Below are 24,694 nucleotides of genomic sequence, written 5' to 3'. Positions count from 1 at the left end.
GCTGTCATAACTGATGACGAAGAGGAGCCAGGTGTGTGGCAGACCTTGGAAGAAAGTGTCATCACATTAGCATTCATCACAGCCTGAGGAAGTGTCCCTGCAGGTCCCTGTCCCCTGGCTTCCTCACCACCTGCATACCTACTGCCAGACAAAGCCTGAGGATGACTTCATGCTCAGGTGTCAGTGACTTAACCTGAGAGGGCTGAGGTGGGGAGGAGGTCCAGAGGACTCTCTGCTGCTCCTTGAAAATCCTGCCACCTGCTGTCCCAGCCTGAGTGACGGAAACCCAGATGGTACCATGACTCCCAGGGCCAGCCTATGGCCAGGATCCCAGCTGGGCCTGGAATAGCTTCCTGGTGTGGGGACACCAATCCTCAGCATTCAGAGATGGCCTGGCCATAAAGAGCTGCACAGGGCAGAGAATTTGAGAAGCCAGCTTCCTGTCAGGGTCCTGCAGCTCTGCAGCCCCGTGCAGTCCAGCATTCTCTTCCCGGGGCCTCTGTGAGCACCCTGACCCCTGGTCTCCTCTCCCCAATCCCCCCTTGCTGAGCAGGGGAGGCAAGCAAGCAGATGAGACTGGAACTGCGAAAGGGCTCTATAAACTATAGAGGGTGCTGTGCATGGAGCCAAGCGCCATGCTTGCTCCGACACCCGAGAGAGCTGGGCAGGCTCCTTACCCCATGGAATCCCCAACCCACTGCTGAATTGTGCAAGACCAGAGGAATTAGAGTTGAACCAGAAGTGCATCAGAAGCTCCTGAAGGACATAGAGCAGACTGCAGGGCAGGGCCTGGAGCCCGAGGCTGCACGCTTACGCACCGGTCACCATCTGTTCATGTGAGGACACGTCAGCTCCTGAACGGACTTAGCCTGTTTGGTTGGCTGCTGTTTCCCCTATGCCTAAAATAGACCCTGGCCTGTGACTGGTATCTAATAATTGTACCTTGTCTGAATGAGTGGGTGAGTGAACAGAAAAGAGGGAAGAAGGGAAGATTGTCAGGTGTACCGGACCAGAGACGAGGCAGGACTGCAGGGAGGGGGAATGGATATGCCAGTGAGTGCCCAGAGGCATGGTGGTACAGAGCACATCAGGAAAAGCAGAATAACCCCTGTGTGTTGGGAAGACAGAGATAATGTTGGGAATCTGCCTTTATCCTGAGAATGCTGGTTGGAGGGACAATTAGATGTGGTAGGTTTGGTCTTTTTTTTGGAGGCATACCGAGGATCAAATTCAGGACCTTGCGCTTGCGAGGCAGATGGCAGAATCACTGAGCTAAATCCCTGGCCCGGATTTGGTCTTCTTGAAAACTCTTTTCAGACAATTCACAGACCACAGAGCTCACCCATTTAAAGTGTCTAGCCCAGTGGTTTTTAGTGCATTCATATTTGTAGAACATTTTCATTGCCCTGAAAAGAAATCCACATTCATTAGATATTATCCTCCAGCCTTGAGTTCCCCCAGTCCTCTACAATCACCAACCTGATTTCTGTCCCTACAGACTTGCTGGTTCTGGACATTTCATATAAGTGTAGTCACAAAACATGTGGTCTTTTATGACTGGCTTCTCTCACTGAGGATCATGTTTTCAAGGTTCATCCATGCCGTGGTGTGTGTCAGTACTTCATTCCTATTGCTGACTCATATTCCATTGTATGACGCATCACATTTTATTTGCCACTTGTCCCTTTGCCAGTTGGTGGACATTTGGGTTGTCTACATATGGTTTTTAAAAAATATCCTTTAAGGGTTGGGAGTATAGCTCAGTGGTAAGCATCTTATCTAGCATTCTTGAGGCCCTACACCACAAAAAAAGAGAAAGAAAGGAGGAAAGCAAAAAAAGGAGAAAGAAAGAAAAGGAATAAAATATACTCTGATGGGTCTGATAATAATGATGACCAAACCAAATGTAGGCACAGATGTGGAATGTATTAGTCACTGCGACATTAGTCCTGTCACTGGACAGAAATACTCAACATCTGAAACTTAAAGGAAGAGAGCTTTATTTTGGCTCATGGTTTTAGAGAGTTCAGTCTATGGTAGGCTGACTTCTAGGTAGAAATGACATGGTAGAAGTTCTGGCAGAAGAAAGCTCCTCACTTCATGGCAGACAGGAAGCAGAGAGAGAATGGATAAGCCAGGGACAAGAATACACTCTTTCAGGTCACACCCCGGGAACTCACCCCTTCCAACCACGCCCCACCTCCTAAGAAAAGATTCAGCATGAACTCACCAAGGGGTTGATTCACTGATGAATAAAGCACCTCCATGATCCAATCACCTTCTAAAAGCCCCATCTCTGAACACATGAGACTTTTGGGGTGACACTTTAGACCTAAACCCTAACATAGAGCAATCAGAACCTCCCAAATGACTGATGGGAGTTTATAATGGTACAACCACTTGGGAAAAGGTTGGCAGTTCCTTGTCAAGATAAACATCTATCTAATACACATCCCAGAAATTCAACTTACAGGTATTTACCAAAGAGAAGTAAATATTCTGTCCACACCAACTCTTATCTATAATAAGTCATAGGCTATGCATGGTGGTGCACGCCTGTAGTCCTAGCACTTGGGAGGCTGAGGCAGGAAGATTGTCATGAGTTCAAGGCCAGCCTGGACTACTTAGTGATACTCTCAATCAATCAATCAATCAATCACACAATAGAAGTCAGCAGCATCCTGATCAACCCACACTGGAGGCAGCCTGGTTGTCTACCAGTAGAATGGATAGACAAATAGAGGGAAATTCATAAAAAGGAGAGGCACACCATGAAAGTCATAGAAGACAGAAGGGCCAGAAGACGAGTGAAAGAAGCCAGACATAAAGGAATGTGTACTGTATAATCACCCTGAAATCTGTGTGCGTGCGAAACTCAGGACCTGTGATGCTCATCAATGTGGGCAGAAGTGGAAGTCACCACAGAGGTTGTTTTGGGTTCGAGCTGGACCATTGGAAAGGGGCTCAGGGGAGCTCCCTTAGCGATGGCAATGTCTGTGCCTTGACGAAGGTGTTGGCTGCATGGGGTGGAGATTTGTCAAAACCCTTCAAACTTGACCCTTAAGATCTGGGCACTGTCGGATGTCAGTTATTCTCAGATAAAGGAGGGACACTCTTTCTGCAGTCTCTAGGCTCAGGGCAGCAACCAGGACCCAGGGCAGGGGCTGCAGAGTGGGAGGATGCACAGATGGAGGGGTGCCAAGGGGTGCGGAGGGCAGCACAGGCTGCCTGACTAGCAGGAGAGGGAGGAGGAGGTGACGGTGGCTCATTGGTTCCTCCCTGGCACCTGGAATCACCCCTCAGCCCAGTCCTGCTGCATCTGTGAGCTTTCTGCCCCAGGTGGGCCAGGTCCTGGCTACCCACAGCCTGTCCCCTGTGCCAGCATCTTGTGACACTTCCCGACTCATGGGGAAGAAGCCCCGTGACTTCAGCACCATGAGGTAAGAGGACAAAGCCCTCAAGCTTTCCAGATGTGCTTGGTGCTGGGACAGGGCAGGGGCTGGGTAGCCCCTAGATCCATGGTGGTCTGTGGTGCCCAAGGAACCTCCAGACCTCCAGGAGACCCACCTTGCTTGCAGCTCCGCCTCCCACCTTCAGAGGCTGCGGGCAGCAGGACAGGGGAGTCGCTCCTGGCCTCCCTTTCCCTACCTGGAAACATAGCCTAGACCACAGTGGTGGGAAGCAGGAGGCGTGGTGACCTCAGGTCCAGGCCTAGTGAGTAGGGTGCCCAGCCAGCCCCTCTGCATGCCTCGGAAGTGAGTGTGTAGCCCGGGGCACTGCTGGCAAGAAAGTCCCAGGTGTGTCCCTGATACCATCTACGTGTCCCATGGACTCTCCTGACTTCCTTTCCTTGTGATCCGCCCCAACCCCTTCCTGGACAACACCCCACTCTTTCTCAAAGTTTCCTCTGGGATGTCTAAGGACTACGTGTCTTTGAAGGGCCAAGATGACCTCCCTCGGGCTCCGGCCTCATCCTTACTTCCATACCACACACCAAAATCTTCCAGAATAAAGGCCAGGTGTCTGTGCTTCTAGCTAGGCATGGTGACACCCACCTGTAATCCCAGCACTCGGGACACTGAGGCAGGAGGATGGCTGCAAGTTCAAGGCCAGCAGGGACTACGGTGAGACCCTGTCTCAACAAGAATTAAAAGTGTTTCTTGAGGTTTAACCTAAACATACAAGTGCATAGGTCACTAGTGCTAAACTGATGCACTTTACCCAGATCAAGGCGGGGGCATTCCCAGGACTCTAGAAAGTTCCCTGGTCTCTCTTTTAGATAGCCCCTTCCCCAGAGGAGCCACTGTTCTGACCTCCATCACCATAGATTAGCTGTTCCCCACCCTTGTACTTCCTACAGATGGAATCATACAGTTATACACACAGGCTGTTTTTCTTCTTGTCAGTGTCACACTGTGAGTATCACCCATACATGTACAGTCTCTGCAGGTTGCTTCTCTTCATGGCTGAATAGTATACCTTTGTATCCAGAACCACAACACATTTTACTGTTAATGGGCATTTGGGTTGTTTCCAGTTTGGAACTCTGGTGAACATTCATTAAAGCATTTGTGTGGACACAGTGCTCATTTCTCTTGGATGGATGCCTAGGACTGGAATATCTGGGTCATAGGTAGGTATATATTTAGCTTTACTAGATAACTGCTATACAGTTTTCCATAGTGATTGTGCTGATTTATGTTCCCACTGCAATGTAGAAAAGTTCCAGGTACACCAATGCTTTTTAACTTGGCTCTGCTAGAGGATACATAGTGGTACCTCAGTGGGGCTTTAATTTGCTTTCCCCTAGTGGTGAAAGATACTATCTGGCTTCTCATGCACTTGTGAGTCATGTGGATTGTGGTGCACGTGCACATGTGCACATATGAGTGTGTGTGTATGTGTGTGTGTGTGTGTGTGATGCTTACTCAAACTTTGACACCATTTGCCAACCTTTTCATATTGATTTATGGGATTGCTTTATACACATTAGATAATGAGCTTTGGTTAGTTGTATGTGATGGAAATATTTTTTCCCACTCTGTGGCTTTACTTGTCAATTTCATTTTTTAAATGATGTCTTGTTTGTTTTTTGTTTGTTTGTTTGAGATACGATCTCACTATGTATCCCAGGTTGGCATCAAACTCACAGTGATCTTCCTGCCTCAGCCCCCTTGGTATTGGGATTACAAGAGTGCCACCGTGCCTGGGTCACATGATGTCTATAGATGGACAGAAGTTACTAGAGTTATTAGTGGAAATTACCCATGTTTTCTCTTTAATTTTAATGGTTTGTGTGTCCTCGGTAAGAAATCTTTTAGAAACTGAGGTTCTGTGCTGGCCAGGGTCATGCCAGCTTCCATTCTCTCCCTCTGGTGTTAGAGTTGCTTATTCACCCAGCCTTTTCCAGGCAACATCTGTCCATCTATTTACCCACCCACTCAACCATTCAGCCCCCTCCTCTCCCACCATCCATATATCTTCCACTCATCCACCTATCCACCTATCCATACTTTCATCCACCCATCCATCTGTCCACCCAACCACCCACCCATCCACCCATCCATCCATCCACCCATCCATCCATCCATCCATCCATCCATCCATCCATCCATCCATGTGTCCACTACTCATTACCACCATGAGCTGAGTGATGACAGGAAGTCAGTCTGAGATGGAGGAGGAGTTAGAGCCCCAAGGAGCTTATGAAATGAAGGGGAAAATACAACATACACAAAATCCTCCACATATTTCTATCTATTCTCATGTTGTCCTCAAGTCTGTAGCTTTCATCACTCTCAGAAATGTTTATTATTTTCCCTGTTCGGTGACATTCTTTCCAATATCTGTAGCTAGGCTCATTCCCACAGGTCTGAGTTGCAAGTAGAAAAGAGAACTCTCATCTCCCTGATTTTAGATACCTGGCCTGTACTGATGTATCCTGAGGTGGTTGGCAGCGCTCCTTCCTGCCTTGAGAATGCGGTGGGCCCTGGCTCTTCGCTGCTGGGCCTCAGGTCCCACTGGATCCGGGGAGGGGCCAGAGAGCCTGCATCCCTCCTGGGGGGCCCCATCTGGCCACCAGCCAGCATCTTGGCAAATGTCCCCTGGATCTGTGTCCCTCACCCTGATCTCTTCCTAGGGACAGTGGCTCAAACCCACCAGAGAGCGGCCAGCCGTGTCCTCAGCCTGACCAGGCCCCGGCCACTGTGCTGATATCTCACAGCCCAGAGCCCTGGTAGGCCTGGCTGCCATCCTGCGGGGCAGCACCTGGCCTCGAAAGAACACTGGTCCTTTGTTGGAGGTGAGGGCTCCTGGGGACAGCCCTGGGGAAGGGCTGACAGAGCGGGCCAGGGTGGCGCCAGGCAGTCCTGGAACCTCAGCAAACAAGGCTCCCTCGGAGCAGCCAGTGGGCAGGGCAGCTGGGGCTCTGAGTAGCCATCCAGCAGGGCACCCAGTGGTGCTGGAGCTGGGGTCAGGGCCAGGGCCAGGGCGGGGCAGCCAGGCGCTAGCAGATCCCCCCACCCCTGCCTTCCTGCAGGGAGCCTAGCCCCTCTCACAGCCGCCCTGCACCTCTGGCCCGGAACCAGAGAGCCTGGGAGGAGCCCCTCTGCTCACCGTCCAGCTTCAGGGTGACAAAGTCCCTTGACCTGGAGCCAGCCCCAGCCCCAGGCAGCTCTGTGCTCCAACAATGGGCAGGCAGGTCCAGGCCAAAGTGCGCTCCCTTCTGTCCTTCCTCTGTCCTGGGCCCCACACTGAGCTTTCCCCTGCTGCCTTTCTGGCCCCCACAGCTGCCTTCAGAGGATGTTCCAATAACAGCAAGTCAAGTGGCTTCCCTGAAGTCACCAAAGGAAATGCAGGGGGACCCCATGGCCCAGCCCTTTCATGATCAGTGCAGCAGTGGAGAGGGGCATGGGGCAGAATCTGCCCCCACCCTTAGAAGGGGGAAATCCCACAGATTCTGTAGCTGGCTGTAGTGGTTCACACCTGTAATCCCAGCACTCAGGAGGCTGAGGCGGGAGGATCATTGAGTTCAAGGCCAGCCTGAACTACTTAGTGAGACCCTGTCTCAAGAAACCAAAAACAATAAATAAAAGAGGAAATTTGGATCAAGGATTGAAGCCCCGAACAGATGTTTCCCTCCAAGCCCCCTGAAGGGACCAGCCCTGCCCCTGTCTCCATGCCCTGTGGGACTGTGAGACCGTTCACATCTGCGGTCAGAGCCCCAGGCTGAGTAGTCCTTATGGCCATGACAGCAGCTCCAGCAAGCTACATCCAACTCCAAGAGAGGGAGCGGGAGGTCTTCCCAGACTTGGGGGGCTCTGGAGCATTGCTGGGGCCGCAGTCGATGCAGGGCAGCTTTCCACAGGGGCCCAGCAGCTTGGGGCACATGAGAATCACCCCGAGGGGGAAGATATTGGGGTAAACATTTTAACACAGAGCACCAGCACTGTTTGGAGAAGGAGGTGAGGTGTTTGGCTCCTCCAGGAACCAGATAAAGGTGAGATTCATGGGAGGGAATTGGTTAGAAGGAATCCAGATAAGGGAGGGAGATGGCTGGGGAGGAGGCTGGACAAAGATCAGAATGTGAGTGATAGAGGGAAGGGAAGATGGTGGGAAGGAAGCAAAGAAGAAAAGAGAGAGGAGGCATAGCCCGGAAGCTGGGAGAAATGGACCGGGGTGCTCTTGTCAGTATGTGTTGTATTACAGAAGAATTTCAAAATGAGCTGCACCACGTAAAACATGGATGTGACCATTCCCCTGAGAAAAGCCACAATCTAAAAGGACAACAACAAAACAAAGACAATAAAATATAATGACCATTGTTGGGCATGGTGGTGCATGCCTGTAATCGTGTCTGACCATAAAAGGGTTGGGGAGGCTGAAACAGGAGGATCACTGTGCATTCCAGGCCAGCCTGGATGACATAGTAAGACCTTGTCTCAAAAAATAAAATAAAATAAAGTGATCATGAAAGTTTCTGTCTCTATAAAGGCTTTGTTGTGTGTTGTATTTTCTTTTTAGTTTTGCTACTTTTAGGGTTTTTTCACTATGTTAAATCAGCAGTACTAGGTTTTAAAATTCACTATGTTACGCTTTTCATCTTTGAACATTTCCAATACCAAAGGGATAGATTGTACAGATCTTTACAAAGACCTAAGGCATTTTTTTGCAAATCTGCTGTGCAAAAGTACACTATCACAACATTGAGTTTGTATGTGTATGAAAAATGTTAAAACTACCTCAATAGACAGAGATGTCAGCATTTGAGGAATAAAACTTCTTGGGATCTCAGGTCTTTGTGCAACTGCTTATCTGGCAGAGAACCATCAAGGTTTTTGATGGATCTCATCAGAAGACTGAAGTTGTCATCTTGGTCTTTCAGATAAGCACCTGACGTTATTAAGCCTGGCATGCATAATCACCAACCAGAGTGACATATGCTGATAGATTTCACTTTCCGGTCTATTTCTTTTGATGATATGGCTTATTTCCTTGTAACTGTATACCCTTTTACATGTTTTGTTTTTATTAGTGTATGTTTGTGTTACATAATAGTTACATTTGTTTGGGGAATTGGTATAATATGCACATATACGTACATATATTACATGTAAAGTATATATACAATTTCTTGGAATAACCGTTATAGCCTTCAACTATTTCTCTTTTGGCTCTTTGCAGTTTATTGCATGAAGGAGTTACACTAGTCCGAGTGAAAGCGTACCCCAAATGGTTACATTGTACTAGCTGTGGGGTTTTTAAACTTGTGACAAGGGACAGAAGGGACAATTACTCGTTGCAAGGAAATCCTCACATAAGCTTCAATGAATCACAAGCACTTAATACCCATGAACCTCAGTGGATCATGCTTAGCCAGTCCAATCTCTACAGGAACTGGATATGTTCCTGTGCTGGTCATCCTGGAGCTGGATTACTTCTCCATATTCTGGATGCTCGATTACAGTGTATTTTTTGTATCATAATCATCAGCGACCCCTTGGACAGTGCTAAGGGTCTTCCTGCCATTTCTCTGTTGGATTCTTATGTGGGTATAACCCTCAGTGCTGGCAGAAAGCAGGTGATCACCCTTACTTGCATCAGCAAAGGGGCTGAAAGAGTGGAGGTTCTGGATATTGGACATACGATATGATTCCTTTTCCTCGGTGGAAATGACCTGCGGAAGGCGGTTGGGGGAGAAGGTAAGGGAGGGCATGGGGCATGGATTGCCGGGGGGCGGGGGGGGAGCAGGGACTCAAAGGGGAGGCAGCTGAGTCCTCAGCAGGGCCTCAGTGACTGGGGCCGATAGCCTTTGACTATTATTGCTATACTTGTGTTTACACTTGCAAAAATATGTTATTATTGCTTGTTATTATTGTATAAAGTAGCCTAGGAATTGCTGTCACTTTTTATGTTTCTCAAATGAATTCCCTTTAAAATGTAAAATAAATGTCTTTTAAAGAATTTCTTTTTTTTTGGTACTGGGGATTGAACTCAGGACCTCGTGCTTGCAAGGCAGGCAGCAGTACTACTGAGCTAAATCCCCAGACCTTTAAAAAAAATTTTTTAGGCCAGGTATAGGGTGCACTCCTGTAATCCCAGCACTTGGGAGGCTGAGGCAGGAGGATTGCCATAAGTTCAAAGCCAGCCTGGGCTACATAGTGAGTTCAAGGCCAGCCTGAACTACAGAGCAAGACCCTGTCTCAAAAGACAAAACAAAAGAATATTCAAAATTATTTTCTCCAGAGTTATATTTTGATCTTTTTGGAGTTTAGACTCTAGAGACGTTGATCTTTTGGGATTCCAACATTTGAGATTGTGTCTTTCAGGATTATAGCCCGAGCCTGGTTGGACAGCTCTTTGGGGAGCCCTGTACCCCAAACTGGCCATCAGAGGGATTGTGTGCCCTGTGTCCTTAGCATCCCTGCTACTCTCTATCCTTGGCAGGGAATTCGAGCCGGGACGTGAACTTCAGCGCCCAGCAGCCTGGGCTGCTTCCTGCAGGCCAAGATCTAAGCAGTGAGCTCACCTGGCTGCCACACGGGGTCTGTCACAGAGGGGGCCTTGGGCCACAGTGCAGAACCACAAATGGGCAAGCGGTGTGGCAGGGCACAGGGTAACAGTGCTGAACAGGCATCACTATGACTTCTGTCGAGTCCCTTCTTTTCCTCAGGGTGATCTGCCACTTATAGTTCCCATTTTGTGAACTTCCTGATGGTTTGTTTCCTCTATGTGTTTTCTATTGAGGTGTTAACAATTTTCTTATTGGTTTTCGTGCACCATTTCCTTTCCCAGCTCAGTGAGCTGGGGGAGGACCCTTCCCCCATCTTCCCTCCAACACTGCCTCCCAGTCCCTGGGGCTCCAGGAGTGCCAAGATGGTAGGGGTGTGGGCGGCTGCCAAGCTGTCCTTGGCGATCCCTCTGATGTCTACCAAGGTCCTCGTTTCCATCTGACCCCGTCCATTCACACAGTCCCTGTTGCCATTTCCCAGTCCAACAGTAAGGCCTCCAGGCGGTGAAGTCTGTGGGTCACTCTGCTCTCTTGGGCACCCAGGAAGTCTGTTCCTCGCTCTCTGTCCACACCATGGCTGTGACATTCCATGTGACATTTCTAAATCCACTGGGAAGGGGTCTCTGGGCTCTTCTCCCTTCCAAGGGTCTATTAAGAAACTGGCTCTGGGCCGGGGATTTAGCTCAGTGGTTTCGCCACCTGCTGTGCAAGCGCAAGGACCCGAGTTCGATCCCCCATACCAAAAAAAAAAAAAGAAACTGGCTCAGTTCTTGGATTCCTCAAGCCTGAGTCCCCCTCGCCCCCATAACCTGTCTAACTCACTTCCTTTCTCTCCGCTCCCTTCTGCCTCCAACCCTGAGAGACCTTAAGCGTAGAGCCTGGGTGGGAAGCCAGGTTGAGCAATCACACATCGTATCCAAATGAACCGGCTTCTGCGTTCTGGGATTTTTTGTTTTGTTGCATTGTGCTTGGTTTTGCTTTTTTTGAAACCTGGAAGCCAGGTCTGGACATTCTTATTGTTACTTCTGAAGCCTCCCTACCCAAAAACATGGGGGACAGGGCAGAGAGAAATAGAGAAACACAGGTTACCCTGCTCCAGTTGTGCCCATGGCACCTTGGAAAGGCAGATGTTTAAAAGACGTATGCCCACATTTTTCACATAGACCCACATTTTTCCTTACCTTTCCTGCCATTTGTGTCTATGCTTAGAACACCCAGACCATTTTGAAAGCCACAACCCCACACTAAGTGTTCTTTTCTGGCTTTTATAGTTCCATGTTGCATTGTTCTCCACTATATGCCAGTAAGGGACTTTGTCCTTGTCATTCGAAGTCACACCCCAACTTTCTGCTCCTCCAGGCAGCCTCAACTTCTCTGGAGGAGGACTGGATCACAGGGTCTCAGAACTGGAGGGAACCTCAATTGTCACCTGGACCCAGCACCCACCCTGGACAAGCATTCTTTGTGTGGAATCTTGGCGTGGTATTGTCTGCACACCGTGGGGAGCTTATTACTTCAGAGGCATGATGCAGTATGGCTGGTGGACAGAAAGCTTTCCTTCTTAATTCACCCAGACCGGGGACCTGCTGACCCTGTCAAGTCTAAGGAGCCCCACTGTGGGCTCTGTCTAGGGCAGCTGTCCTCCCTCCCGAGGTGGCCTCTGTCTACCCCACTCCTTCTCTAGTGAACACAGAAGTCAGAGCTGGGCCCCTCCCCTGGATTCATAGAATCCTGTCCCTGGGCTCCTTCTGAGTCTTAACCAGCTGTCCCTGGGAGGTCCCTGCTGAGGGAGCTGAGTGAGGTCCCTGCTGTGATCTGCTGGGTAGGAATGCGGCTTGGAAGTCCATCAACTGTCCAAGCCACTGCTCACCTGAAATCTGAGATATTTGTCACATAAATGAAAGCTGCTCTCAGCCTGACCTGCTGACCTTTCGTACTAAAATTCAACAGCAGTAGAGAGAGCGCTAGAGGGAGGAGCCAAATTCTGGGATTAGGCAGACAGCAGGGCCAAACGCTGGCTGCCAGCCACTTACCTAACACGAGGGAAAGCCTGTGCCACCCTGGCCTGCTAATGTTGTTTCTGCCAGCTTTGGAGGCTGAGATTATGAAGTGCAATTATACCTGCTCTCCAGGTCCCTGGAGGGATTAGGGAACAGGGTTGTAGGCGCTGGCCAGGTGCGCTTTCTTAAATTGCAGCAAAGCCTGGGTGTTCTTACTGTCAACAAGCACCCACAGTGGCAGCACTTACTTTATTTGGAAGAAAAGACAAACACCTGTGATCAATGATGGGTGATATTGATTAGAAGGTATGAATATTGACTAGAACGTATGCCTTATTGATTAGAGGGGGATTTAGTCTATCAGAGGAAGGAAAGGTCTCATTGTTAGTAAGCAGAGGTAAATAGGGTCAAGCCAGTAGATTCAAGAGAACTGCACAGGTCTACAGGCCAGAAAGAGAGAGGAGGCTGCCAGCTTGTGAGCTGTTTGCAACCCCAGGGGGAGGACTCGGAGCCTGGGCAGGTCCGTCCACAGTGTCTCAGGCCTGGCAAAGACTCTTTTGTTAAGATAACAAGGCATTGAGAAAAGCCACTGCAAACTAGTCCATAGCAAATAGAGATGGGGATGGGGCTTGGGAAGGAATCCCGTGGGTCCTGCTGGTTCCTCCTTTTCCTGTTGACTCTGGGCGGGAACTGTGTAAACAGCCAGGGTTGTGGGTTTATGTGCTGCTCTGCTGGGCTGCTGGAGGCCACCGCTGCAGGGCTGGAGCAAGGGCCAGCCAGTGGGGAGAGTGTGGGCTTCGGAGAGAGCCAGGCCTGGGTTTGTGCCCAGCTTGACCTCCTGGGACCCATCACACGGGGCTGAAGACCCTCCCTTGCAGAGTTCTCACCAGGACTAGACAGGATGACAGATCAACATGACTGCAAAAGGCTGCATGGTAATGTTGTCTGACACGATCCATCTCAGAGCAGCCACGGAGCCCACCAGCTCCTGCAGAAAAACATGCAGGCAAGACAAGGTTCGAAGAATTCCATGCTCCTCTTTATCCCAGTGTGGCCTCGGGCAAATCACCTACCCTCTCTGGGCTTCTACTTCTCTGCTTGTAAGACAGGAAAGCAATCTCCCTTCTGCAGGGTCCTCCTGAGGCTCAGGGGTGACATCTTAGTGTAGAGTCCTGGTGTGGCTGGGTGGGGCACTTTGCCCATCAGGCATCTATGGCCGCACAGCAAGCAAGTGAGCCAACTGCTGGTGATTTAAAACAACAAACGTGGATTATCTCGCAGTGGCTGCAGGTTGGGCGCTAGGCATGGGCCAGCTGGGTGCTACTGACTCAGGGCCTCTCGGGAGGTTGCAGTCCACCTGGGAGCTAGGGTGGCAGTCACCCGAGAGATCCACGCCCAAGATCCCTTGCGTAGCTGCAGGCAGACCTCGATTCCTCTTAGAGGACTTCGCATCAGCTGCCAGGGGTCCTTATGACATGGTAGCTGGTGATGCGCATGTGTGACAGAGACAGAGAGATGGACAGAGACACAGAGAACCTACGGCAGGAATCACAGTTTCTTTGTAACCTAATCTTGGAAGGACCTGTCCTTCACAGGGGGCTCTTTGGAAACCACGTGGAGATTGCTGCCTTGGTGGGGGTGGGAAAAAAGGAGGCTGACACCTTCCCTCTATGGAGCAGAAAGGGCCACCAGGACACTGGCTCTCTGCAGCTGTAAGCTGTACCACGTCTGCCCCTCTATCAGATGGGAACGCAGCCTTGCCTAGGCGGCCTTACAGGCTGTGTGTGAGCAACTGACCACATGGTGCCGTGTAACTTTTCAGATGAGGATGCCACCCAATGTCACATGCCAGTTGGTGTTACTGCATCATTAAGAGATCCTCGGGAGAGAACTAGTAAAAAGCCACCCCTAAAGCCCCATGGTTCAGACATGGTCGTACACACTTTGTAACCCCAGCACTCTGGGAAGCTGGGGCAGGATGATTGCAGCTTTGAGCTCAGCCTGGGCAACTTAGTGATTTAGTAAGACACTGCCTCAAAATAAAAATAAAAAGGGTGAGGAAGTAGCTCCATGTGAAGTCCCTGGGTTCAATCCCTAGTACTGCAAAAACAAGCAACAGACAGACACACCCCACAGGACCCCATCCATAGGGTGAATGACACTGAGTGAATGACAACACATTGTCAATCACTCAAAATCAGTTTTCTCTGAACCCTCAACCAGCCTGGGCAGGGGAGTGTGTATTCATCATTCACTCATTCATGCATGCATTCATTTGCTTGTTCATTCACTGAGCCCCAAGTATGTTCAAGCCCCTCATAAGCCCATTCTCCATAACATGAACAATTCTATTTTACTGACTCTTTGCCAATGAGGAAACTGAGGCTCAAAAAAACAAAAATGAACAAATGCCTCCCTGTGCTCAAACGGTTACTGATGACTCAGTCCAAAGGTCCCCTGCACAGCCAGGCTCCAGTGATCTCTGGGAAGGCGGTCACCCTGGCCTCAGTCACCCTAGTAGGCATTTGTCACCCTGCACTGTGACTACCTGTCCCCAGGTGCTCAGAAAACACCAGTGCTACGGTAGCCTTGTAGAGAGGCCCGTGACAAGGGTGCAGACGGGCTGGAGCATGGTCCTGTCCTGCCCTGCTATGTGACCTGGGTAACTCTCAGGCCCTCTCAGAGCTTCCAGCTTCAGTGCTCTCTCTCATCCACACAGTGGAAACCAGAAATTGTGAACTGAAGCCCAGAGGTCTCGTCTAGGCTCTGAATATGTTTATGGCTCATTCAGTGTTTAATTTTATTCTAAAATTAGTTTCCAGCATTTTTTTTGGAGACAGGGTCTCATTATATAGTTCAGGCTGGCCTTGAATTTACCGTAATCCTCCTGTACCACCACACCTATCTCTAGCATTTAAAAATTACCTCTTCATGAAATTTAAAGTTTTCAGCCTTTATTGAGAATGCGGAGACCTGTATGCTGGACCCACAGTCCCACCTACGACAACTGGCTGTTTCTCCAGCAGGGTGCCTCTCGCTCCTTCACTCCTGGTGTCTTCACCTGCTTATGTCACCTGCTCCATCCCACAGGTACTTGAGCTTGCAATTTCCTCAGTGCTTCTGAGCCTGCAGAGACTGACTGTTCTTTGGCTGAGGCCTAAAGGTGCTATGACAGGCTCCGGTGACAGCCACCATCAGCATCCTGGATGAGAAGCCACTTGGGCTGGTGGGGAGAAGGATGACGTGGTCTATGAATACCTGGGAGCCAGGTGAGTGCATCACCTGTGTGATCTCACCTGGGCCTGGCATCCTCAAGGGCTGGGCGTGGCTCAGCATGGCTCAGCATGGCTCAGCATGGCTCAGCTGGGGGCTCTCCCTCCTTTTGACATCGCTGGTGAGACCGTAGCCGAGCCTGGGGGAAGGTGGAATTTTCTCTAGCTCAGACAGGAGGCAATGATGATGTCTAATTTTTCCAAAGAAGACAGGAGGAGTAATAGGAAGGAAGAAAGGAAGCTGGGGGTGGGGGGATGGCACCACTGACGGCTCCCCTGTGCTATCCTACAGCATCAGACCCCAACCTGGCTTCAGGGCCCTGTGTAACTGGACTCCGCAGGGCCTGCTGCTCATGCTCTGTATCATAGACTTTCCTTGAGGTGCTCTGAGCCCTCCCAGGTAGACTGGCATTGGCTCATTCTCCACTGGAGCCACCTCTTCATATCTTTGTGCCTCTGTCCCTCAGACACAGTCAGTCTAAGTTGTCCCCCCACCCCACCCCCATCAAAACCATCTTCCCTGTCCCCAGGGGACCCAGCTCCACAGCCCTAGCTATCTCCTGTTTCTGTGGAGCTTTGCTGTCTGCCTGAGGCTTCTCTTTTGCCCTCTTCCAATTCCCATTCCTGATGACAGCAAGGAGAGCTTGACAGGCAGTAACCTTCACCTTGGAGCCAGACAGAGCTCCCGGGCTTGGTCCCATCTATTGATGAGCTCAGGGCTGGGGAGGGCAGTGAGGGCAGAAATGGCCACAGGATGGAGGCAGCTGTCCCTGGGGCAGGCTACTCACACAGCACTGGGGTGGAGAATATACTTGGGACCCCCAAGAGCAGGCTGGAGGGACAGGGTCCCACCGATCCCCTCAGTGCACTGAGGGGTGTGTGAGCAGGAGCCCAGAACTGGCTGCAGGGGGCTTTGGGATTTTAGGAAGCTTCCCAGCAAGGCCTATGGAGTGACTCCTCTCCTCTGCCCCCAAGCCTGCAGTGTGCACGGAGATCAGGGGTCTGGGAGAGGTGCTAAGGGCTCAGGAGGGCAGGGAGCAGGTGGGCTGCCCCAGTTAGGCCTGTGCACTTGGGGACACAGTCACAAGGAAAGAGGGGCCACTCCCCAGGGCAAAGGGACGGCCCATCCCATATTGGGACAGGGGGACCATTGATGGCTTCACAGGGTTATTCAACACTACTCTCAGCCTGCCTGGTGGGACCCTGGCAGGGTTTCCCTGAGTTCCTAGGCCCCTCCAGGACCAGGAATATAGAGAATGGGCTGTCAAACTTCTTATGGGACCAGGACACTGCTTTGACCTCATGCATTTGCCAGGGCAGGCCTCAGCTGCCCTACCTCTGGCCACGAGCTGATTCAGGGACTGGGGAAGATCAGTCCAGAGTGGGTCACAGCTCCAGCCCACCTCCTCCAAAGCTCAACCCTCAATCCCTCTTTGGCCCCTCAGGCTTGGAGCCCTTGCAGTGGAGACCCATGGCTCTCCGAACCCCAAACCCTCAGAAGTAAGTCTAGGCTCTGTCCGTCACGGGTGCTCATGGGCCCAGGATTTGAATCCCCTCACCTCTCTGGCTCATGTTATCCTCGGCACAAACTCAGATGGAAGGGGTAAGGATCAGCATGGTACCCTCTGATCTGGGAGGACTGGCACAGCCTGGCAATGGGTCCCAGGGTTCTCTAGGCTTGGCTAGTGCTGCTTTTCTCTGGGCTTCAGTCTTCCATCTGCAGGGTACAGGTCTGTTCCAGGGCAAGAATTGGGCCTGGCTAGGTTGGTGGGGACAAGGGCTCTCCTCTGTGGGGTGTGGAGGAGGAATGGGGCCTGGCAGGAGCACTGGCCCAGGCTGCATTTCCTGTCTTCCTGGGAGAGGGTTTCGGCTCTGAAAGCAACAAGGGACAGGCCCAGGCCAGGACAACAGCATGACCTCGTGGGCTGACTTGGGAGGTGTCGCTGCTTATCTGCCTCCTCCAGCACCTCTCCCTCTCTAATCCCACCTCTAGTCAGTCAGATTTCTCAAACCTTCAGTGCTAGCCTCTCCCTTGCTCTGCCTGTCTGCAGGTCTATGTGGGAAAGGGTGACAGGAGGTCTTACACACAGAGGGGGCATAAAAATAGAGTTTTGTTATGATATTTAAATGCAAACATATAGATACTAGTATTTTTAAGTTAACCACGTCTTAGCATTTTTTTTTTTGAAAAATCTATTGGGATCCCCTCAACAATGGAACTCTGCCCCTTTTGCATGATTGTGTCTAGCCCTCCTGGTCTATGGTACATTCGGAGGGCCTCACGCTCCTCAGCCCCGAGAGCCGGCTGTGTTGCCCATTGCAGCCGGCAGGGGTCGCCCGCGGACAGGCCTAGAGGGGGCGTGTCGGGGGCGTGTTGGAGGCGTGGCCGAGAGGTCTGCAGAGCCAATAAAAGTGGCGGCTTGGCGCTCGCGAGGATAGCTTCTAGCGCTCGACCCGGGCCTACCTGCCCCACTCTGCCTGCCAGCCCGTTTCGGTCGGACACGCGTCCGCGATGCTGGCGCTGCGCTGCGGGCCCCGCCTGCTCGGCTTGCTCTCCGGCGCCCGCTCCGTGCCGCTGCGCCTCTCTGCGGCCCGTGCCTGCAGCGGCGGCGACACTCGCGACCCGACCCCTTCCTCCGGGAACCCGCTCGTGTACCTGGACGTGGGCGCCGACGGGCAGCCGCTTGGCCGCGTGGTGCTGGAGGTGAGGCCGCTTCCCCGGCGGAGCCTGCGGGCGTGGGGCGGGACGATCCCGGGGCTGCCGAGAGGCCCGGCCCGGCGTGCTGCCTGGTGCGCGGGTGACCTTGGGCCTCCCGCTTCCGGGGCCTGGGCCTTAGTTTCCCCGTCTCTGAGAAGGGCCATCGGCTTGGACTTCCAGCCTCCCTGGGAATAGCCGGGGGGGGGGGGGGGCGGAGGCGAGGCGCGGTGATGGAGGAGGCTCAAGGTCATACCGCGGAGGGGGAGGGCCAGCTCAGGCGGCCGGCCGGGCTGGAGGGCTCCGAGGTCGGCGAGGTGGGTGCCGCGGTCCCCGGGGCCGGTGGCGTGGCCGTGCGTTCACGTGGCGCCCCTTGTGTAACGCGTCGCGTGGCCCGCCCCGCCCCGCCCCGCCGACTCCCACCTTAGGGTAATGAGTGTGGCAGGCCACTGCCTGGCCGTCGGGGCACCAGGTGGGCCGGGGAGGCCCTCGTGTCTGGTGGTGCCCCAAGCCCAGCCACCTTTCTGGGGCCCACGCTCAACATCAACCCCTATTTCTTTGGACCATTTTTAAAGCGAAGCGAGAAACGTTAATTGCCAAGGTAGTGGGGAAGCTCTAGTGTGTGTGGCGTTCAAGCCAGCCCCACTTAGAACCAAAGGGCCAGTTGCCCTGAGGGAGCCCTGGGTATTTCCTGTTGAGCCTGTCTCCGCCTCCAGTGGGAGGCGCCCTCCGCACCTTGTTTTGGTGTAAGAGTGAATCTTGAAGCTGAGCTGGAGGGGCTGCCGTGCGCGGGGCCCCCACCTCCCCTACCTCCACCCTCTTGCCCCTCTCTGGGCCTCAGTTTCCCTTCTGTGCGCTGAGGGGTGAGACTGGCTCTTCCTTGGTCTGGGATCTGAGCTGCCTCCTGCAGCCCGGGCTCAGGAAGCAGCTGCCCGAGTGATAGCGGGCTCAGGGGCTGTGCTGTGGGTTGATGGTGACAGGGCTGGCTGTGTGGCTCTTTCTCGGGCCTTGGGCCTCTGTGGACATCGGGTGGCCGGGAGGCTCCTTCCTGAGCCTGCCTCAGCACTCACTGTTCTTTGTTCCTCTTCCCTGCCCACAGCTGAAGGCGGATGTCGTCCCGAAGACAGCGGGTAAGGCAGCGCCGGGCCTTGAGTCTGGCCTGGATAGAAGGGAGTGGGCAGGCAGGTCGGGTGGGTGGGGAGGAGTGGGCTCCAGGGAGGCTTAGCTGCCGGGTGCTCTAGGGCAGCCTCTCTCTCTCTGGGCCTCACTGTTGGCTCTGCCCACCTCTCTGTAGCACTGGGAGCCTCAGAACCAGGGGAAGGCACATGCAGATTCCCAGGGACGGCTTCTCCTCCTCCTGCCCAGTGGGTGCGATGAGGACCCAGCTCCTGGGCTCCCTGCCCCACTGACCTGGCAGGCTCAGCCAGGAGTGTGTGCTCTTGTCACAGTGTTTGATCACTGGGGTCAGGGGAGAGAGATGACTCGTCCCAGTACCAGTTAGTCTGGCAGAGCAGATCCGGCGGATGGGCTGGGTCCTCCCCAACTCCCTCCCGGAGGGTATTGGGGTACAGGTCTGTTGCCTTCCTCTCTCTTCCCCCGCTCCCTGCAGAGAATTTCAGAGCGCTGTGTACTGGAGAGAAGGGCTTCGGCTACAAAGGTTCCACATTCCACAGGGTGATCCCGGCCTTCATGTGCCAGGTAACATGGCCCTCCATGACTCCGTCTCCCCTTCTGTGCATGGGGTGTTGATGGCCACTGCTTGGGGGCTGCTAGGAACATTAGTGAGCCTGCAGGTGCATGGGGCACAGGAAATACTAAACCAAGCTGCCAAGGTGGCCCCCTGGCTCGTGCTCACCCTGGGGGCTGCAGGTCATCCAGGCTGGGAGGGCCCTCTTCTGCCCTGGAAGTTAAGCAGCAGGCCTGGAGTGGGACAGCCCTGCCCAGCCGAAGAGGGGTTAACAGTGCCAAGGAGAGCCAGGGTTGGGGAATGGACTTGTGGTGGAGGGACCTTAAGGCTTTGAAGGACCAGCAGAGTCGCACAGTCTCTGTGGCCCCTGAGCCCTGGGCATGGGAGATAGAGGAGAAAGAGGAGGAGCAGGGAGACCAGGCCCAGCTGGCATGTACATAGGGCTGGGAGCAGCTTTTCCCAGCAGAGGGCATTGTTCTCTATTGTGTTTATTCTTTGCTCATGTGCCCACCTTAGTATTGCTGAGCCAGAGCTTTGGGGATGGGTGTGGGCAGCAAGAATTTCCCAGGGGTCTGGACCTCCGAAGTGCTCAGGGTTATCCTCTGTTTCAACAGACCCTCAAGGTCAAGGTGTAATGTCCTTGGGGCCAACAGAGCCTAGAGGACCTCTCTGAAGTCCTTTCTGCCCAGAATTCTCTCCCCTTCCCCGCACCCTGACTCCGTGGCTGCCGCCATGGTGTGTGGCAGTGAATGGGGACTGGGCCTGCTGACACTGCTGCCTGGATATGCACGGAAAGTGGCCAAGGCAGGGAGGGGCTTACGGGGCTGTGGCTGTGGGACAAGCCTGGCCAAGCCCTGTGGCCTTTTCTGCCGCAGACGTTCCCGGTGCCACCTGAGTCAGGAGCCGAGTCAGCTCTCTGTACTGGCTGGAGGTCCCTGGAGGCCACGTGCCTGGGGACACCTTATTGGTACCTGCTGATGCTTTGGCTGGTCTGGGGAGGTCATCTCTGTCGACTGAGGGTGCTGTCTCAGGAAAATCAGTGTGGCCGTGGCACAGCTGGTCACCGAAGTACTGCCAGGGCTGCCAGGACCTTGGGCGAGCTCTGAGGAAGGGTGCCAGCCCTGGTGGGCCCAGTCCTGGGTCTGACTGGGTTTGTGAGGGGGGGTTTGGGGACAGGGAGAGGGACCCAGCCTGAAGACCTGGTCAGGCTCAGGGATGGGCTCCTGGCCACCTCCTTGTTGCCTTCTAAGAGTTGGCGGTTGCAAGTCCTGGGTTACTAAGCATCATCTCAGAATGGCTTTTTGGTCCTTTCAGAGGTGTTTAAAAGCTTGCTCAGACAAGACGATATTGTTCAGGAAGCAGGATAGTTGTTATAGCAGAAAATATTAAACCTTTGCTTATTTGCCTTACTATCTCATGGATCCTTATTTCCTTCGGTGATTGTTGGCCCTGTGGCCTGAGGGACTTCAGGCAGGTGGCCCTGGGGTGGGCTGGGGCTGGTCCCATCAGCTGTGTGTGGCAACCACTCAGAAGTCATTCTGTACACAGGGGGGTGACTTCACCAACCACAACGGCACGGGGGGCAAGTCCATCTACGGGAGCCGCTTTCCGGATGAGAACTTCACGCTGAAGCACGAGGGGCCAGGTGAGTGGGAGCTGCGTCCCCCTCGAGTGTCCACACTGAGGCAGCCTGGAAGGCTCCAGGCCACACTGCTCTGTCTCTGTGATACACCTCGCTTCCTCCAGCATCTGGTCTGCTCTTGTTTCTGGCTTCCTAGGTTTCCCTAGTGCTTTCTCACCCCACTCAGTTTCAAAACAGCCATACCTTGGGGAGCCTGGTGGAGAGCCTTTAAACAGAACCCCATAGTGGTGTCACCTGTGAGATCCAAAGTGGAATGTGGAAAGCTGCACCACTGAGCACTTCTCTGAGCCCCTTTCTTGCCAGGCCACCTCACTGAGACCTGGCGACAGCAAAGCAGATGAGCCTGGGTGCCGGTTGGTGGCCCTGGTTCCTTTCTGGGCTCAGGATCTGCAGACTTGAATGTCCTGGGGTGCTTTGAGCTCTCCGCGTTTCTGGATGGCCTCCCAGATGACGCTCGTCCTGGGTAGTGTGACCCACTCTTGCTTGTTTCTGCAGGTGTCCTGTCCATGGCCAATGCAGGCCCCAACACCAACGGCTCCCAGTTCTTCATTTGCACCATAAGGGCGGGCTGGTGAGTGGCCCTCTCCAGGTGCTCCTGGGGTATGAGGGTGCCCTTGGAGCTGCAGCAGGGTTCATGCAGGTTTAAGGGAAGGCATGTGCGGTGGGGCTGTCTGCCGTCCCTTCTGGGACCGCGACCTTCGCCTGGGGTGTGTGTCTGGATGAGAGAGCGAAATGACTGTGAGCAAAGTTGGATTGTTCCTGTGACTCTGCCGTAGTTAGACTTCCTGTTTTGCTGTTGGCTGGAATTTGCACATGCATGCACACCCGCGGGTTCCTCTACCACAGACCTTCCCAGCACGGTGGCCTGAGGAGAAGCTGGTCTGCTTGGTTTGACCAGGGGTTTCCCAGCCTCTCTTCCCCCCATAGGACTTACCTTGGGAGATGCTGTGGTGGGCAGTTGGATGTCTCAGCGGGTAGGCTAAGCCTGCAGGTGGCTCCCAACCCCTGGCAACCCCTTCCTACAACCCATGGATTCTGGGACCGTCTTTTTCCCTGCCAAACTTTTCACTAAGGGATGTTTCTCTGCCCAGAGCCCCCTGGTGTCCTAGCCCTGGGACATCTGGGTTGAGGGGACAGCAGCTGGCAGGAGCTAAGGCTGCATAAAGCCCCTTTTACAGGATTCTAGGGAGCCGTGGGGAATGGGGTAGTTGCTAGCATCTCTACCTTCTGGGTGAGAAAGAGGGTTGCTAGTCCGGCAGGCCATCACTGACTCCTTCCTCTCTGTTCTTCCGTGGAGCCCTTCATGGGGCCTAGAGTTGTGCCTATGGTTGTCACCACTCTTGACTTCACTGGAGCTACTCCAAGTGCCTGTGCCATTCTCAGAGCCCTTGGCCTCAGGGCTGCTCAGGGCTGCCACATTGCATGCCTGCTGCTTTGGCACTGACTTCATAGTTCCTGACCCGTAAAGGGGTTCCAGTTGTGAGGACTTTGTGCTTTGTTCAGAGTAGATCAGTACCTGTCATCTTCCTGGGCAGAGCAAGAATAGCTCACTTCGCACACACAGGGTTACCAGGATGCAGGGCAAGTGGCCTAGGGCAAGGTCACTGGCACAAGAGTGCAGAATGTGTCCTGGAAGCTGGGAGCCCTCTAGGGCATAGTTGGAGAGCCCAGCAAGACTTTTAAACTTCAGACTTGATCCAGCTGCTCAGGGTGGGGTTCCATTCAGAAATGAAATTTTGGTAGATAGTTACATGACTGAGTGGTCAGCATGTTGGGTGACGTTGCACTCCCCTCAGGCCTGCTCACCGGTCCCCGCTCCTCACAGGTTGGACGGCAAGCATGTGGTGTTTGGCCACGTCAAAGAGGGCATGGATGTCGTGAGGATGATAGAATCTTTCGGCTCTAAGAGCGGGAGGACATCCAAGAAGATTGTCATCACAGACTGTGGCCAGTTGAGCTAACTGGCGGCCAGGGTGCTGGGACAGGAGCGCCTGTGGATTGACCCACCCAGGTCGCCACCAGGGACTCTCAGCCAAGGTGCCCCAAAGAGCTACCTGTGCTTGTCCCACTGCCCTGTGTGCTTGAGGAAGGCTACTCAGGGACACGCACCTCCTCCAGGGCCACCAGCCTTTTGACTCGGGACAGTCTATTGGGGCAAAAGGACTGTGATACCTGTTTACTGTTGTCTTCCTAATTGCAATAATTTAATTAACAAGATAGCCTAGAAATGAAGCTGGGATGTGACCTGGGTTGTGGCACAGGTCACAGAACCCCAGATCCTGGCTATTGTGTTACAACTCAGGACTTGTGAAGCTCCCAAGTTCTGAGGCCTCCGGTTACTGTGAGTCCCATTGGTTCGCTGCTATCAACTCTGAACCTGGAAACAAATCACCTGTGAGCTCCACCCACTCAGTGTGAATTCCTGTGTGGGAATGGAAGTGACCTGTAAGTGCCCCGGTTCTGGAGGAAAGTATTTCCTGTGGGCTTTACTTTTTCAATGTGTGTTGGATAAATCCAATCTACTGATGATGTATATAAAAGATTTCTGGAACATTTGTGTTCACCTTAAATGTGACAATAAATCCTATTTTGTATAAGACTGGTGCCTGTGGTTTTAGAAAGAAGTTCTCTAACTTAAATATTTAAAGCTTAAATTTTAGTAAGTTGTCATGTGTCTGGTGTGATGCAAAGGACTTGTTTTTTCTCCTGGTGTTGGGGATGGAACCTGCGCCTCAATAATGTTTGGCATATGCTCGACCACTTCTCCAAAGATGTACCGATGGCCAAAATGCACACGGGAAGAAAGTGGACAGCCTTAGCTATCAGGGAAATGGAAATCAAAGCCCAGTGAGATACCACTTCACACCCATTCTGAGGGTTCGTATCAAAAAGCCAAGTAGTAACAAGTGTTTTCAAGGATGAAGAGAAACTGAAACCTTCATACTCTGATGTTTGGAAAACAGCCTGATAGTTCATTAGATGGATTTAACACATGACTCAACAATTCCATTCATAGGTGTATACCTAAGAGAAAGGAAGACATAGGTCTACACAAAAACTTGCACATGAATGTCTATAGCACTGTTATTAACAGTCAAAAAGTAGAATCAACCTGTTTTAGCTTTTCCATTACTGGGATAAAATACCTGACAGCCACAACTTGAAAGAGGAAAGGTTTATTCTGGCTCACTCTTCAGGGGGTTCAGTCCATGGCTGGTGGCTCCTACAGAAAGAGCACGGTGGAAGGACCTGGTGAAGGACAGAGATTATCCTGTGGCAGGAAGCAGAGAGCGGAGCTGGGGACAAGAATATACCCATGTCACACCCCCAGTGGCTACCTCCAATCAGGCCCCACCTCCTAGCAGCGCATTCAGCCATGAACTCATCAA

The 24,694-nt window shown here is 52.6% G+C and overlaps 1 protein-coding gene and 1 long non-coding RNA gene across 2 annotated transcripts; one reads left to right on the top strand and one right to left on the bottom strand.

The window, feature by feature from the left end:
* Window positions 1–14,946: 14,946 nt before the first annotated feature.
* On the bottom strand, window positions 14,947–17,688 carry LOC147825551 (uncharacterized). The gene is made up of 2 exons (XR_015440276.1): window positions 15,306–17,688; window positions 14,947–15,232 (listed from the first exon to the last, which is right to left on the bottom strand). It is a non-coding gene; the product is annotated as an uncharacterized LOC147825551 (long non-coding RNA).
* Window positions 17,689–17,713: 25 nt separating this feature from the next.
* Window positions 17,714–23,904, top strand: Ppif (peptidylprolyl isomerase F). The gene is made up of 6 exons (XM_004846389.2): window positions 17,714–17,985; window positions 19,076–19,106; window positions 19,586–19,674; window positions 21,212–21,308; window positions 21,801–21,876; window positions 23,131–23,904. The coding sequence occupies exons 1-6, from the start codon at window positions 17,794–17,796 to the stop codon at window positions 23,264–23,266; spliced, it is 621 nt and encodes a 206-aa protein (XP_004846446.1). The 5' UTR covers window positions 17,714–17,793; the 3' UTR covers window positions 23,267–23,904.
* Window positions 23,905–24,694: the final 790 nt, after the last annotated feature.

This window comes from Heterocephalus glaber, unplaced genomic scaffold (genome assembly GCF_053883595.1).
Source record: "Heterocephalus glaber isolate CG9 unplaced genomic scaffold, H.glaber_assembly_v1.0 deba00001497, whole genome shotgun sequence".
Taxonomy (NCBI): Eukaryota; Metazoa; Chordata; class Mammalia; order Rodentia; family Bathyergidae; genus Heterocephalus; species Heterocephalus glaber.
The sequence above is the reverse complement of the archived record's forward strand: the minus strand, read 5'-3'. Positions and strand labels throughout refer to the sequence as shown.

Coding starts and splice junctions, on each gene's coding strand:
- Ppif (XM_004846389.2), top strand. CDS start 17,794: ATGCTGGCGCTGCGCTGCGGGCCCCGCCTGCTCGGCTTGCTCTCCGGC. Junction 21,309..21,800: donor GCTGAAGCACGAGGGGCCAG/GTGAGTGGGAGC, acceptor TTGTTTCTGCAG/GTGTCCTGTCCATGGCCAAT. Junction 21,877..23,130: donor TGCACCATAAGGGCGGGCTG/GTGAGTGGCCCT, acceptor CGCTCCTCACAG/GTTGGACGGCAAGCATGTGG.